Source organism: Rhea pennata, chromosome 1, assembly GCF_028389875.1.
Source record: "Rhea pennata isolate bPtePen1 chromosome 1, bPtePen1.pri, whole genome shotgun sequence".
Lineage (NCBI taxonomy): Eukaryota > Metazoa > Chordata > Aves > Rheiformes > Rheidae > Rhea > Rhea pennata.
Genome location: NC_084663.1, coordinates 136,556,960 through 136,572,695, shown reverse-complemented (window position 1 = coordinate 136,572,695; position 15,736 = coordinate 136,556,960). Strand labels below are relative to the sequence as shown.

Sequence of the window (15,736 nt, the reverse complement as noted above, 5' to 3'; positions counted from 1 at the left end):
GAGGACATTCCTCTCAGTTTGACAGAATGATAAATATGCAGTTCTTGACTGCTTTATATATATAGGAAGCTATTCTTCATTTTACCACCTTTTATATTCTGCCTAATTTTTTACTGCTACAATGCTTTTTAGGGAAAACTCTCTATAAACAGCACTCACTCTGGTTTTCTGAGTTTCTTAGGAGCTTTAACCATCAGAGACTAGTGTCAGGTAGGCAGTAAGTACTATTCTTGCGAGAGTTCCCCCATGCTGCAATTTTGGACACTTTAGAATTGTATGTGTTAGAATTACTAAGGGTGAGTTACTTTTCACAGATTTTGTATGTTATTTTTACATTAGGCTAACTAGACTGCCTAGGTGGTTTTTACAATTGGCTAAAAAATAGGCTTATGCATTCTCCAGGGAATTGGAAAATCGTATAACCATAACAAGAAACAAAAAGAAAAATATACTACACTCCCTGTAACTAGTTCCCTTAAACATACAGCTGCTTTTATTCTGCTATATATCTGTTCTTCTACTATGGCTGCTCATCAAGAGGTCATTGTGATGCTGCAGCTGATATATAAGAAATAGTCTCAGTAACAGGAAAAAAGATTAAAGCTTTAAAGATAGCACATGCATTACTCCAGACAAATAGAAAATTACCTTCAAGCTTTAAACCAAACCATATTTTTCAGAAAAAATGTCATTTCCATAAATATAAATGCATTATAAGTAATTTTATATACAGTAGTTTGCAAAGTAGAGAGGTGAAACTGAGTGCACATAAAGGAAAATCCATTGAGTGTTTTTGGTAAGCTCATTTAGTGCCACAGTTAGTTGCCTGTGCTTCTGCACTGTTTCTGAAGAGTGTGCCATAAAACACTGCTCCATAGAGCTATTCTGTTGAGCTTCTGGTTGTTGGTTTGGGTTTTTTTTTTTTCCTTGCTCTTTTTTTTTTTTTTTTTTAATATTACAACTTAGTCCAAGCTTTTCTAGATGCAGTTCTGAAGACTTACTGCTTTTGTCATCTCACTGCCCCTTGTCTAACAAACCTGCTTCACAAACAGAGTAAACTAGTGTCTGCTTGCACTTCTAGGAAGCCCTGCTGTGCATTGAACAGAAGTACGTGCTTGAAGTGAACTAGCTCTTTTGCTGTATCACTTAGTGTCACGTTTCCTTACTTACCTACGTGAAGTTGCCCTGACTCTTCACTGTTCTCTCTTCACTGATTATAAAGAACTTAGACTCTTTAGGAGAATAGGATTGAGCACTTAAAATTTATGTATATTTGCATCTGAATTGGATACCCAGATTGGATACACTGGTCTCACCCAATGCATGCATTTTTTGAACTCATGAAGAGCATAATATTGACCTTTTTACTGCAGACATTACAATCTGATCTGCAGGGAAGAAATGATTCTCACATAATTACAGTTATCTAAATCATGCTTGTATTAGAGACCACATGAAGCTTTTTATCTCTCTCTCACATACTGTACATCTGAAGCTTACAGTTTTTCATAACACACTGGTGACTTCTTCCAGTAGGTGGAGAACCTAGGTGTAATGCCCAGCTTTGAAAACAAAACCAGATATGGATACAAAGTTTTCCTCTTTTTATTTTTTAAGTGCATGACAGTTCTTCTCTTGAAGTATTTCTAGCATGCAGCTACACCTGCATGTATATCTCTCAAGTAAATTCAAGTGTAATTCAGTAACTCAGTAAATAAATCATTCCGGTAACTGTTGTCTTCCATTAAATTGCTCTCCTCTTTCTATAACTTTTCATATTTTAATAGCTTTCTTCATTTTGACATGAGTTTTCACAGCCCGAGCTTCTTTTACTAAACACGGGGCCAAGCATATGGTATGACAGTGAACACCTAATCTCTCATCTTGTTCCTAAATGTGTATATGTAGACATACATTAATATGATGAAAGATACATTAAACCTTGCCTTAAGTAAGAATATTACCCAGGTGGTTTAAGCAATGGTCTGGGTGAGGGGAATGCTGCAAGGGCAAAAAGAGAAGACAAGCTCCTAGTAATCCATCAGAACATTGCAGGAGTCTCCTTTTTTTGCTCAGCACCTCTGTAACTGCCTCCAGGGCCTCTTTGTTGGTGTGTGTGTTCTTTGCCATACACACAGAACAATTTTTGACAATTTTGCAGGAAAAGAAAAGCTAAGAAGATGGCATAGTCTTTACGGTACTAGGAGGCTTTGGACAGTGGGTTGTAAGCACATTCTTAAAATTAAGTACATGCTTATGACGAAGAACATGCCAAGAATTTCAGTGAAAAGCCCTCGCTAGGAGGAACTCATTGAAATAAACTGCTCCCTGAACAAATGTGCATGCATGTGAAAGTAATGAAAATATTTGGCCTTTCCAACTTCTAATAGCATGAATGATACAATGCTGAGTAGGGAGAAGTAATTTCCATTTTCATAGCTCCTATCATCTGGCAATGAAAGAAGCATGAGGTTTTCTTAGTCATGCTGACCATGTGGCACAGCTGGAAAGTCTGTCAGGTTTTCCACTAACACCTTTTGTAAGCAGCAATTCAAAGGACTCTTTGAAAGTAGAGACAAAGTAGGTTTTTGGATCATCTCATATGTGATTGGATAGTTATATAGGCTCCACACAGAGAACTTGAGGCTATTTTTTTAATGAGTAACACTAAATCTCTATTTATTACTTAGAATAGTTCAAAAGAAGAAGCTTAATCACAGAACTTTAAAAATACTGAGGGCCCGAGCTGACAGTCAACTGAATATATGGGTTTGCAAGATTCCTATACCTTTGTAGCTCATTAGATAGAAGAGGTTTAGCCTTGGTCTCAGGTTGCTACTGAAAAATATCACTTCTTGAGTAACTATTTCCTATTAGTCAGTATCTTAGAGAATGCAGTTAACATGGACTGTGCTTCTGCAACAGCTCTTCCAGTTTGGCATACGGCAAGTCAACCTGTTTTTATGAAAAAAAGTTGTTCACAGCTATCACCAGCTCAGACTATCAAGACATCAGGCTGTACTCAGGTACTGCTGCAAGGACAGCAAGGAAAAGGCAAGGCAATCACTACACCTTTCCATTCCAACAGACAGCAGAGCTAATCAGGTTTGCAGGAGAACTTGTGTCTTAGGAGACGGGTAAGGCTTCAGAGAAAAAACATTTCCCAGAGCTTCTATTACAGCATCACAGATACCACTGATGTGAACACAGACCTCTACACTGAGGAGCCTCTGACATTATCCATTTTTTTCTGGTGGCTGTTTGGAGACTGCTGCCAAGCCATTGTATTACTGTCTTTGCGCATAATTCATACGCTTCAATCATAGGTTGAAATTTTGTAGCAAGAAAGTAGATCACCATGCCAAAGAAAGATCACATTCAAAGCTTTTTGACCTTGTGGATCTCACAGCTCCATTGCCTGCAGATTAAAATACACACTGATGTGGAAAATAGCAATTTTAACAGAGTTTTAAAGTTCAGAGCTAGTATCTAACTGGAGTTAGAGATGTGAGTTTGGTAGTGGAAAACACATACATTGTGTTATTTAAATAACGATGGCAACTGGTATAGAGGAATAAAGTTGCACTTTCTGCTTCTGTTATGATTTAGCACCTGACTAGTTATTTTCTTAGTTCCCAAGGCTAAAGAAGCAGCTGCCTTTGGTCCTCTTCTGGCACAGAAGAAAGTTCCAGTATCAACACCAGAGCAAGAAGGTAGATTATTCTCTACAGTATTTATTTTCTTGTGTATTGTGTGTTTTCATGGCAATCGTTACTAGCTAAGCTTCAGAACAAGTTTTAAAGTCTTTAACATAAAACAAGTTTTCTTAGCATTTTGGACACAGTATCTGGCGCAAACCATTCTGGCAGTTCCAGTATGTGAATCTAATTTTGTGTCTTTTTTAAAGATACCTTTTAACTGCTTATAAATGTACAGAAAGCTCCCCCTCCCAGAAACCTGACTTGCAATTAAATTTCACTTGATTTATGAAAAACATGAGTCATGAAAAACAAAGTCATTTTGGTTACCTACAAAATGAAAGCATATTAGAAGAGTGTTGCATATATGCAACCATATCCAAACATTCTTCACTGAATTTCTTTTGGCTTTTCTCCTGGCCTCTATCAGATGCCAGAAGTTTCCTCTGAATAAGACTAAATAAATATTTATCCTGAATCTTAAAAATTAATTAAATTCTTATGAATTCCTGCTATTCCACAGTTCATCAATATGTCCTGTGGATATCAGAGTAAGATGGTATTTTCTTCTCTTTGCCACATTAAAAAATTATAAAATCAGAGGACCATATGAGGTCCAATTTATGTACAAAACTTAAATTTCTGCCGTGCCCTAGGACACTATTTCACATGTTTTGAAACAGAAAGCTTCACTAGCTGCTGGGAACTATAATAGATTGTAGTGTAGTTCTGGTCAAAGCAGAACGTAAAAGCAGATCAAAGGCCTTTGTCACCCTCTCATAGTGGTAGAGTTATATGATACAACAACTTGAATTTAAGCTGTGCAGTCTCTCTGGGGTAGGTGAAGTGAATGGGAAGCTAAAAATATGCTGTAAGACACAACCATGTGTCTGACTGTATGGACCTGATTATGTCAGCCATTGAGAAAGCAGAATTCAAGAGGTTGAAACAAGAGATTGCATTGAGCTAATGCATTCACAGAGCAGCAACATTCTCCTGTGGATTTACCAGCTAATGAGGAGCATCTGAAATGTTGGGATTAACTGTAACTGGGGTTCTTCTTAGACAAGGTGGTTTTTACCCCAAAATGATCCATAAATACTTATAAATCTTAAACAATCAAAATAGACAAACATGCAGGCTAACAGTATATATGAAATACTGTGTTTTTTTCCCATCCAGAGAGGAGCTGTAGTCTTAGAAACAAAGTATTTACACAGTAATGATCTCTAAATGCCATATCCTGCACTTTTCTATCTCATAATAAAATATATTAAAAGAACAACATGACTGTGTCTTTCTAATGAACTTCAGATGGCTGATCTATTATTCTTAATCTGACCTATTGTGCTTGTGCTGCACAGTGATTTTTTCTTAATATATAATACTTCTGCAGAGTTACAAAGGTTGTGGTGCACTCTATGAGAGGTTTTTGCAGTGTACTCTAAAGGTCAACTGATCTGGGCTATTTCCAGTTTTGTGTTAAAAGAGTATTGAGTGCTGAAGTACATGATTCCTCTCATGGGAGGCCTGCCTCTCCCTTTAAATGGAAAGAACTGGAGCTTGAGCATCTCAGCTGGTTACCGTTACAGAAGTATAACACATGGAGGGAGGAACCTCTAAACTTGGCATATCCTGAACCATGGTGTTATGGTGCTAGAGTTCCAAAACTGACACCTCAAACTACACCTGGCAATCAGCAGGCATTCAGTGTACAAAACAAAATATAAAATCATATACAGGTGAAAGACTGGCAATAAAAAGTTACAATAGATTTTGCTGAGTTAAGGAAATAATTACTTCATCAATTCTAGTATTTTGCTTTTTTGCAATCTAATCTCGGTCAACAGTATGTGAACTCAGATTCTGGATACTTTTAGAATGACTTACACATTCATACAGAGATGAATAGAAGCAAATCATTTTTATCAATACTTACATAATGCTGTTCTTGTCTCTCTGTTTCCATTCTCAATTTTTTTCCAGTTGATTGCAGTTTCAGCCGGGGGGTCTGTGACTGGAAACAAGATACTGATGATGACTTTGACTGGAATCTTGCGGATCGAGATACTGGTATTTAAATATCTGTCTTCTAGTTATGGTTTAATTTGATGGCTCAGCACCTCAGAAAAGAGGAGGAAGGAGGGGAGAATGGAAACAGCAGTTAGGTATCCTATCAATGGGTTATCTTTAGAAAAGCAATAGTCATAGAAGGAGGAAAAGAAGATGGGGTGGAAATTGTTTTTTTCGAAATATCCATGGCAATTGCTACTCAGAAATATATTTCAGCACAAAAAAAAACAAAATATGAGAAAAAGGATTACAAAAAATTTGTAAGAATTGCAAGATATAAAACAATATACACCTTTAAATTAGAGTTTAGGCTTTAAACCTTTAAATTAGAGTAAGCCTCTCAAAGACTGGTAGAGCATTTAACAACTATCTGCCATCTCTTTAGATGGATGTGGCAATGTAGTAGTCATGCACATGGTTTAGACATAGCACTGTGATAACTGATCAGAAGTGTCAGTCTGAAAGTTGAAGTAGTTAAGTCATTACTTAGAATGAGCCAAGGGAGAGCACTGTTGAAGAGCCACCAATATCTGACTACTGCAATGGCAGGCCTGAAACCTGACAAAATGTTCCATGAGTGCAACATGTGATTACTGTGCTGGTGTTTTTAGAAAGGTGTGGCTGAAGAAACTTGCTTCAAAGGATGTATCTTTCATTGTGACACCAGAAATGTTGTGGAAGGTGCTGCAGTAGGGACCAATTCATCCCCGTCTTTCTTCACTAATTCTTCCTCTCCTGCTCTATATATTTCCTCTCCCTCAAGACCTTTCTTTATCTTATCACTTCCAGGAAGACCTTACTTAGGCCTAATCCTGTTCCTCCAAATTTAGATTTGCTGAGTATTACTTTATGTATTGGCTGAGATGTTTTATCCCATTGCCCTATCATGTCTTTCTCAGCTGAGTGGACCTGCAGGATTTGTGGAATAAACTATCAGCTCCTTCATGAGCTTGTCATCACTGTGGAGGGCAGTGGAGAGAGACTTGAACTAACACTACTCAGCTAGCCCAAGTGTTTGAAATAGTTGGACCACAAAGGCACAGCAGCATATTTCAGGGTGTTGCATTTGAAAAAAATGAGATAATTTTGCCTTTGAAAGATACAGAAAATTAGGAAGAATGACTGTAATTGCCAATGAAATATGAACTCATCTCCTCTATTCCTGTATAAACTGCTCTAACTTCCAACAGCGCAAGCTCATTCTTGTGAAGTATACTCCCTGCTGCTTTTCTCCAGTCTGATTTTAAATTATTCAAGTAACAGAGCTTCCTATTGTTTTCTTAGCAAAATTGTATTCAATTTGCTAATAAGTAATACAAGTCCATTAAAGGCACCTTTTCCTTTTTCTTTTTTCTTTTCTTTTTTTTTTTTTTTTTTTTTTTTTGTTACAAGGTGATGGTTACTACATGGCAGTTCCAGCCTTTGTGGGACACAAGAAGGATATGGGACGTCTAAAACTTCTCCTTACTGACCTCAAACCAAAGAGCAGCTACTGCTTGATTTTCAGTTATCGGCTTGCTGGTGAGAAAGTGGGGAAACTTCGAGTGTTCCTGGCCAGCAAAAAAAGGGCTCCTGTCTGGGAGCAAAGCAAAGGAAAAGATGAAAGGTGGAGCACTGGAAAAATAGAAATATTTCAGGGAGCGGAAACAACCAACAGTGTAAGTATATGACAATTTATAAGCCAACCACCACAACCAGCACAACAACACAACAACAGCTTAATTTCCTAATACTTAAGTGTTCCACAGACAGTAGAAGTAATGGCAATTGAAAACCTGAAATGAGAAACAGGAACACAGTATTAAGGAGGCAGAAAAGTTATCTGGTTGAAATTTCAGAAGTGAATTACCCCACTTAGCCAGGACACTGATGCTAGTAATCCTATCATTTTGTAAAAACTGCACCAGATTATAAAATAATACAATCAATCAAAATCTCTGCTTAATATCTCATGCAACAAAAGGCATAAATCTGTGCTGGGAAGGATGAAAAATGATACTTGTTTCATGCAACAGAGCACTCTCAAACTACGCAAAACCAGACCATTAGTGAAAAAGTGACATCGTTTATAATCAAGGGTGGGCAATCAACCTAGGTGGAGCATGAAATGCTAACAGCAGGGAACACTGTGAACTCGTATGTATCTGACAACTGCCGCAATCAAGGCTCAATCAGCAAGTTTCTCCTTTAAATTCTAGGGCCTGGTTTTCATTCATATGAATGTATGCTTTTACTGATGTGTAAAGGGTTCTGCTGTGAGCATAAACGAAATGCAAACCCTTTTTAAGGTTCTTCGTACTGCTAAAATGACGTACAAGAGCCCTTACATAAACAAGAATCAGAGTGTAAACTAAAAGCCCAGACATCATAGTCACAAAAATGAATGTAAGGTATATATGGGATCCAAAAACTAAGCTTCAAAATAGATGGAAAATGGACAGCTGCAATGTCTCTAAGGAAGGAGTGCACAAACATCATATTCTGTGATATAGCTATATAAGACTTCACTCAATTTGCATTTTCTTTGTACAATGACAGTAAGTAATCCTATTAAAGGAATTAATTTGGTATAGTATATCTGTGTAGAGGATTATCAGTCTAGTTCAAATATTACAAGGAAATTATAAAAATTGCAAGGATTTAAGTCAGTAAGTCTTTCCTACATTGTGATATAATATTCCTTAGATGTAGCATTATAGCTAATTAACATTAAGAATTGCTGAATGGTTGGATAAACCACATTGTCACTGATAATACACCTCTTTTCTTATGACAGATTACTTTTGAATCAGAACGCGGGAAGGGCAAAACTGGAGAAATTGGAGTGGACAATGTTATACTAGCTTCTGGTCTATGTCCTGAAGATACCTGATAATGGAGATTTCAGTATGTTGATTTTAATCCTATTTTAATATTTGCCTTACTAGTCGTGCATTTTTTTTTATCATTCTCTAGATAAAAAACAAAACCAAAAAAAACCCAAAATGTGCCTTGAACTTAATGAAGCAATGCAAACAGAAAAACTGAGAAGTGCAAGATGCAGAATATCCTTATTGGTATACCTTTTTAAATTAATTATTCTAATACATGCTTTGTGTGTAGCAGTACTGTATTTTATCATTCAAGGTCAGGGTTTATAAAGTATTGAAATATTTTTCTAACCTTTCTACAATTGGTAGGCTTTTATTCCTTGAAGTTCTTCTCAAGACTGTTCTTACATCTTCTATTTTATTTCTCCCTACTTCACAAGAATATAAAGCAATAGTTAAGATGTTGTTACCCCGTCAGGTGATGTAACTTTAACTTCCTACATAGTGTGTAGATATTAAGGCTATTCAACAAGAGGAAAGAGAGGAGGTTTTCTTCCTCCTCAGTAGAGGTAAGCAAGTTGTAAGTGGAGTTATTTCTTTTAGATGTATTTTCATTGTTAATAAAGTATGTAACAGTTTGCTATCCATGTCTTTTAGTCACACAAATTAGTAATGATCCCCGTATATTTTTGTAAGCATTTATGTAGGCTTTATTTACTTCACAGAGGTGTGAACCAACAGTTTTCATTTTCCAGGGTACAGCATAGCTTATTGGCCTGATTGGTGAACTGAACGTTTTCACAGAAAGGACACTTTGCTCCTTCCCCCACATGCATGAGCACAAACATGCATATGTACAAATGCACATTACACACACGTACACAATTGAGAAGGGCTCAGAATCCAGGTTCCACTTTTTCTGAGCAGAAGTCAATGCCTATGCCTTGGAGCAAAAGACTACCTTCTCCTCTCTTGTACTATCTTCTGAAAGTACCTAACAGTCCTAACAGTCTGAATCCCAAGAGGACAGAGATGTCCATGGAGAAATTCTGTTTCAGGAAATGTTCAGTTATATGTGAGTGCATAGGTAATGCTCTTGGTTAGCTCTGTATGTCCCCTTCTGATTTGACTGCTCATCATTTATCACTAGTGATGCCCTTTATTTCATTTGTTGTATGAAAAAGGGGACACCTGAAATAATTGAACGAACTTTTGGAGAGCGACATTGAAGAACCCTGAAGAATTTAGCCTAACCCAAGCTTTTTTTAAAAAAAGCAAATTAACTCCAAAAGTCCAAAGACCTTGAATTGTATCTATGAAGCAAGTCAGGTTGGTTTGAGACATTTCTTGTTAAAACTCAATCTTTTTGAACTTTTAACACAGTTGAGGAAATGGTAAACAAGACTGGAAATATCTGGAAAGTTTTCAATAACAATATAATCTGCATATTTGCTTTTTGCTAGAACTTGTGTGTTTTATGGAACAGGTGCTTTGAGAACTGTACATAGATTTCAGCTTTGACATATGAATTTCTTTGCTGGTGTCTTTGGAGGTGCTGAGGAAATGACAGAATAAGAACCTGAGAGCAACAAACTCTCTATAATCGCAAGGGGAAAAAAATGAAAAAAAAAAAAAAAAAAGAGTTTCAAAGTGAGGGGAAACTTCCCTCAGGAATGGATATGGATTAGATGGCTACTATGATCTTAAAGTCCTTGAAGATCCTGATTAAAATGAGTCAGAAAAGTAGGATTGAGTCATGGAAGTATTTTATTAACTAACTTTTCCTAGAGAGGTCTTAGTGTCTGAAGATGAATGGTTCTATCCTTACTGAAGATTGAGAAAACAAAAGAATACTATTGTAATCAAATTTTGTGTGTCTAACTTCAAACAGCAATAATTTATATGTACACAGTGCCTCCAAAGCTTAAGAATCCTACATTTCTTTATAAACTTTATGCATCACTGGTTTGAACACTATCATGCAAAAGATGTATTTGAACTATATACCTAGAACAGACCTAGACTACTTGAAAGAAGTGCAGCTAGGCATTTCTTATATGTGCAGTCATTTGAAATATAAAAATCATTTCATCCCTATATTCATCATAGGTTAAATACTGCCTACATAAGGTGTAGTATCTAGAGACTACTTGCTCAGTACAGAAAGGACAAAGAGCAAGCACAATGTTCATGATTTAATAAGGAACCAGACATACCAATATTTATTTTTCATTGGCTCGATCATGACTGTGGCATTTACTTCACTAGTAGTATTCTACCTGAAAGACAAGATAAAAAGCAAATACTTTGTATTTCACAGCATAAGCATGAAAACAATTTGCATTTATCAGCAAAGATTACAATAACTTCTGTAATGCTTTCTGCAGCAGGTACATAAGTTGTTACCAATTTGTTCACAATGGATTGTCAAATATAATAATGAATGCATCGCAGTAGATCATAGAAATAATTCTAGCATAAGATCTCAAGAGCAAAACTGAAATGTTTTTTGTTGCAAACGGAGTATTTCAAAATGTAAAAAGTACACTACAGTCAAGTGACTTGAACTCTGATAACATCCTTTCCTGCTCTGAAGTCTGTTGAACTTTGGAGACAGTACTCTGCCTACAAGTTAATGGAAAAAGAGAGCTTTAAGCTAATTATCCAACACTACACTACATCCTTCAAAACATGCTGTACAGATGTGATCATTTTATCTTGAAGGTTGTACAACAAAAGTTTTCAATCACTTTTCTCCAGCTATCAGAAGAATTAAAGGAGACATTTCATTTTGTCAGCCTCGAATACATGGAAATGCTTAGGCATGTTCCCACAAGATAGTTATCTTGTAGCCTGCAATTGAAATGATCTTAAAATATTTTTTTAAATTATGAGATGTTAGTTTTATACATATTAAGTAAGGATTCCCCACTGCAATTCTTAAGGATCTTGAGGATGAAGATAATGGAGAAATGCTTTCAGTGACTGATTACTGCTCATATTTACTTCATAACATGCTATAAAGTTTTTAGAATACAGTCAGAAACCTGCATGTACTGAAATCTACGACAATATATTAATTAAAAGTAAGTAATGAGAAAGAGTTGGTGACAAATTATTTGGTCATATATACTGTTATGTAAAAACTCACCATGGCAAAAATATTTTTGATGGAAAAGAATTTCTATTTTTGGTAATTACTTCTCAAGTACCTGCCTTTTAGTTGAATTTCAACAGTTACATTAATACAATTCACCCAGTCTCTCTGAGCCAGCCCTCCAAGGCACACCTCAACTTTTCAGTGAGTGAACATTATTGAATCATTGACAAAATACTTGTTGTGATTTTTTTTTTTTTTTTTTTTTGAGGAGTATTTAGTCCTGACTGACTCAATAAAGCATGAGTGTATGTTTGAGAAGTTTGGTTTTCTGTTTTGGTTTCCCTTTTCAGGAAATAACCTAATACTCTGACTTAAAATCCTTATTCAAGAATTCAGTTTCTCAACATTCTTAACATTTATGAAATGCATTATACTAATTTCTATTTCAAATGCAGCCCTGAGAAGAATATTTTCCTTGGACAGATTATAGAAATCATTTGAATAGTGATCCTTTTAAATCCTCAGAATAATGCTAACTTTAATCCCACATTTATTAATTAACTTAAAAATGAAAGTAAAATATTGATTTATATTATTAATGAAAGTAAATAAAATACCTTGAAAAAATGTCAAAGCTAAATACCATCTAAAACAATAAAATGTATGATAAAGAAGTAGTGTATTTGATGCCATTAGAAATACAGATTTGAGTTTAACTAAACTGTCCTTAAAATACAGTTTCATTCTGTATCCCTTATATGCTTGTCTCTTTACTTCTATGCAAAGATCACGCTCCTTCAACCACCTGGATGTTGTGCAGGAGCACTGAATATCTTCACACACATGCATGGTCATGGCCCAACTCCAAGCACTCCCTTAACTGATTCCCAGGCACAATTTGGGAGTCAGAATATTCCAGGAACAATTCCTAGGAGGCATTCTGCATGCAGCAGCCCCATTTTTAGTAGCGTAAATGAAGCAGGTGTCTTGGAGGCACATTTAATTTGCTGGTATGGGTTACTTCTAAATAAAAAAGCTATCCTCTCAAGCACTATTCCTGTTCTAAACCAAGTAACATTCAGAGCAGATGTTAAAAGCACTAGAGCAGATCCTGGAGTAACAAAATACTCAAGAAAGCCAAACATGCCTTTACAGTGAATTACTCATTAACATCACATATCCTTCTTGGCCAGGATATAAACACATATAGCCGTTCTAATTTCCATTGTCTTCTTTGAAACTGCCTCAGTGATAAAAGAAGCAGTAACTTTTCATAGAGGCTAGGGAGACTTGAGAATCACCCAAACAAGGTAACAAATTTTGCAGCTGATACAACGTTATGCAAGACAGTCAAACCTAAAGCTGACTGCAAAGGATCTTGTGATACTGAATTGTTGAAAAAGAAAATGGGATGGGAAAACAGATTGTGAGTGACTGGAAAGTAATGAAGAAGGAATAAACAATCAACATTACATCTATATACTCAGGGACTCTAAATTAGCTATTACTTCTAAAGAAAATGATCTGAGCTTAACTACAGAAACTTTTGAAATGCCTCCTGGCACTTCAAGACAAAAAGGAAAAAGGCAAAAAGCACATGAAGCGTGTAAACATCCCATTTCCATACTGGGTTCCCATGTATCTTTCCTATATTTCCCATATTGACATTGGTGTCCACCATGTCCTACAGTGCTAAAAATAGGACCACTTTGCATTTAACTTCTTACTTGCTGATACCTTCAGTCCATGTGCTTATCAGTGGTCATCACAAATTGAGAACCTTCTTCTTTAATGTCCAGTTACTATTTCACGAACGTTGCATACGTGAACAACACCAGAACAAACACAACTTTAAGAACTGCATGGCAAACTGATATTTGGCTAACCAACAACCACACTGGTTAACTGTAGACATATAGCAGAAAAGAACAGGCAGAAAAAGATACCATGCTTCTTCATGCTGGTAGAGATTCTCTCAAGTAAGCACTCTTCATGGCTGGGCAAGTTACTCAGGTAGCTCCCTAACAGTACTCCTTCTCTGGCAGAATTTCTTCACAGATCCTGCTGGTAATTAAATTTCAGGTTTTCTGACAGTATGAGACCTCCACCATGCACTGGTACTCCTGCCATGGAAGAGTCAGGATGCATATGCTAAATAGCTCTCATTAATCCTCCCCAGTTCACTTTATGTGCACCATCTTCATTCTCTAGGTTCAGCACCTTTCAGCATTCCAGAAAATTCACAAAGACTTCAGGACTGCCTCCTATTAATTGGTCCTCAAATTGGAGGGAGCTTATCTAAGCTTGATTTTCATTGCTTGTAGAAACACACAGAAGAGATGACTACCCAGAGTTAGTCATCAGATCTTCAAGTGACAGCAAAAATAATATCTGCTTCTGAAACTCTTAAAGAAGTTAGTTGTCCCATAATGTATTATAAATAAAATCACAGAAAGACACTCAGAATGTAGTACCAGAATAGTAAGGCAGTCCAGGGAAGGCACACCAACCTTGAGCTAGCACAGCCACAAGTCAGGAGGAGAACGTACACTTCAGTGCAGCCTTCTCCTACATATTCTTAGTTTCTGTGCTGCCTTGCACTTGCAATGTAGTCAGACTCTAACACATACACTCTAAGTACTTTAGATGGTGTCCAGATGCAGAATCAGACTTGAGAGGGAACAGCCAGGGCTACTTCTCTGAGTAACGGTGGACCTTAGTCAGCTGAGCTGTGGCGCAATGCAAGCCATTCAATGCACTGGTGAGAAGGGTGAGTCTTGTATCTTGGCCTCTGCTCAGAGCACACATGAGTCTAATACCACCTCTGCCCATAAAATAGTTTCTGAAGTGGTGATTAGAGATTTTTATATATTCATGCTGCAGTGTTCTTCCCAAGCTACCAGAGGCTGGTTACAGTCTTCCTGAAGCAGGATGGAATGACAGGCCTTTGCTTCAGGGGCTGTGTAAGGTCTGACAGGAAGGAAATGTGTCACTGGACATCTGCCAGACTTTTTAGAAAGTCTAATTTAGGGACCTATAGTGTCATAACAAGGTTAATCAGAGAAATTGATCTCATCTGTAACATTACTTTCAGGAACAACATTTTGATAAAGCTTTTAGTCTTGGATCTAGGATTTTGACCCATTATTTATGGTACACTTTGAAGTGGAATTCATAAGGATTAAAATAGTACAATCAGTAATACTTTATAATAATCCTTATAATTTTGTTCATTTAATCCTCTTTCTTTTGATGGCTTTTGATCAACCTTCTGGCAATGATAAGCTGAAGTTATGCTCCTTCTTTTCACAATGCAGTGAAAATGCCAATCAGGAAATGTATTTTTTTTTGTTAGCAACCAGTCTCAGCAAGACTAAAAACAGAATTCACTGCACGTGCACTCAGACTAATCAAATATGAAACTCACTCATGATTGCCGCAGGGAAGGTGTTAGTTAAGTGAGTTCACACTTAGGTCAGACTGTTTTTTGTTCTTTGCTGTAAGGGAATGAATAACCTGAGGATAACTTCGAGCACAATCTACCCCTGAATCAGCCTACTGCCCTCACACCAATTAAGTACCCCTCCAGTATGTGAGAGAGCAACACCACCTGTCACATGCCAGAGGACAAGCCTGGTATGTCATCTCATCTCATGAGGGAGAGGCCATGGCAATGCACTCAGGTGTGACACTGAATATGTCACTTGTGGCACTTGGTAACAGCTGGCTGGGAGATCAAAGAATTCAGCAGCTTTCTATCTCCAGTATGTCAAGATGGAAACAGAAGAGGGGTTTTGGCTTTGTGGAACACAGAAGACATGAAAACATTACCCCTCACTGTAAAGGACTAGGAGGTAGGTGACAGTTGTACAGGTGTCCCACTCAGTGTCTAAGAATAAGCTAGAGTGAGTTTAATCCACAGTAGTCAAGGCATATAAATAGCATGAACAGCCATAATTAGGACAGGTGAGCAGTGTTACTGTTGAGTAGTGTTACTGTCAAGCTCATCCACCACCCGGTTATAAAAGTTTTGCCTGATCACACACAAACAACAG

At 36.9% G+C, this 15,736-nt stretch overlaps 1 protein-coding gene across 1 annotated transcript in view; it reads left to right on the top strand.

The window, feature by feature from the left end:
- The window catches only part of EGFL6 (EGF like domain multiple 6), a 46,967-nt gene extending 35,069 nt beyond the window's left edge, over positions 1-11,898 (top strand). Inside the window, exons 9-12 of the mRNA XM_062574539.1 lie at positions 3,633-3,713; positions 5,685-5,771; positions 7,164-7,429; positions 8,548-11,898. Of these exons, the coding sequence (XP_062430523.1) occupies positions 3,633-3,713; positions 5,685-5,771; positions 7,164-7,429; positions 8,548-8,643 (530 nt within the window). The 3' untranslated portion in view covers positions 8,644-11,898. The remainder of the gene's footprint in view (positions 1-3,632; positions 3,714-5,684; positions 5,772-7,163; positions 7,430-8,547) is intronic.
- Positions 11,899-15,736: the final 3,838 nt, after the last annotated feature.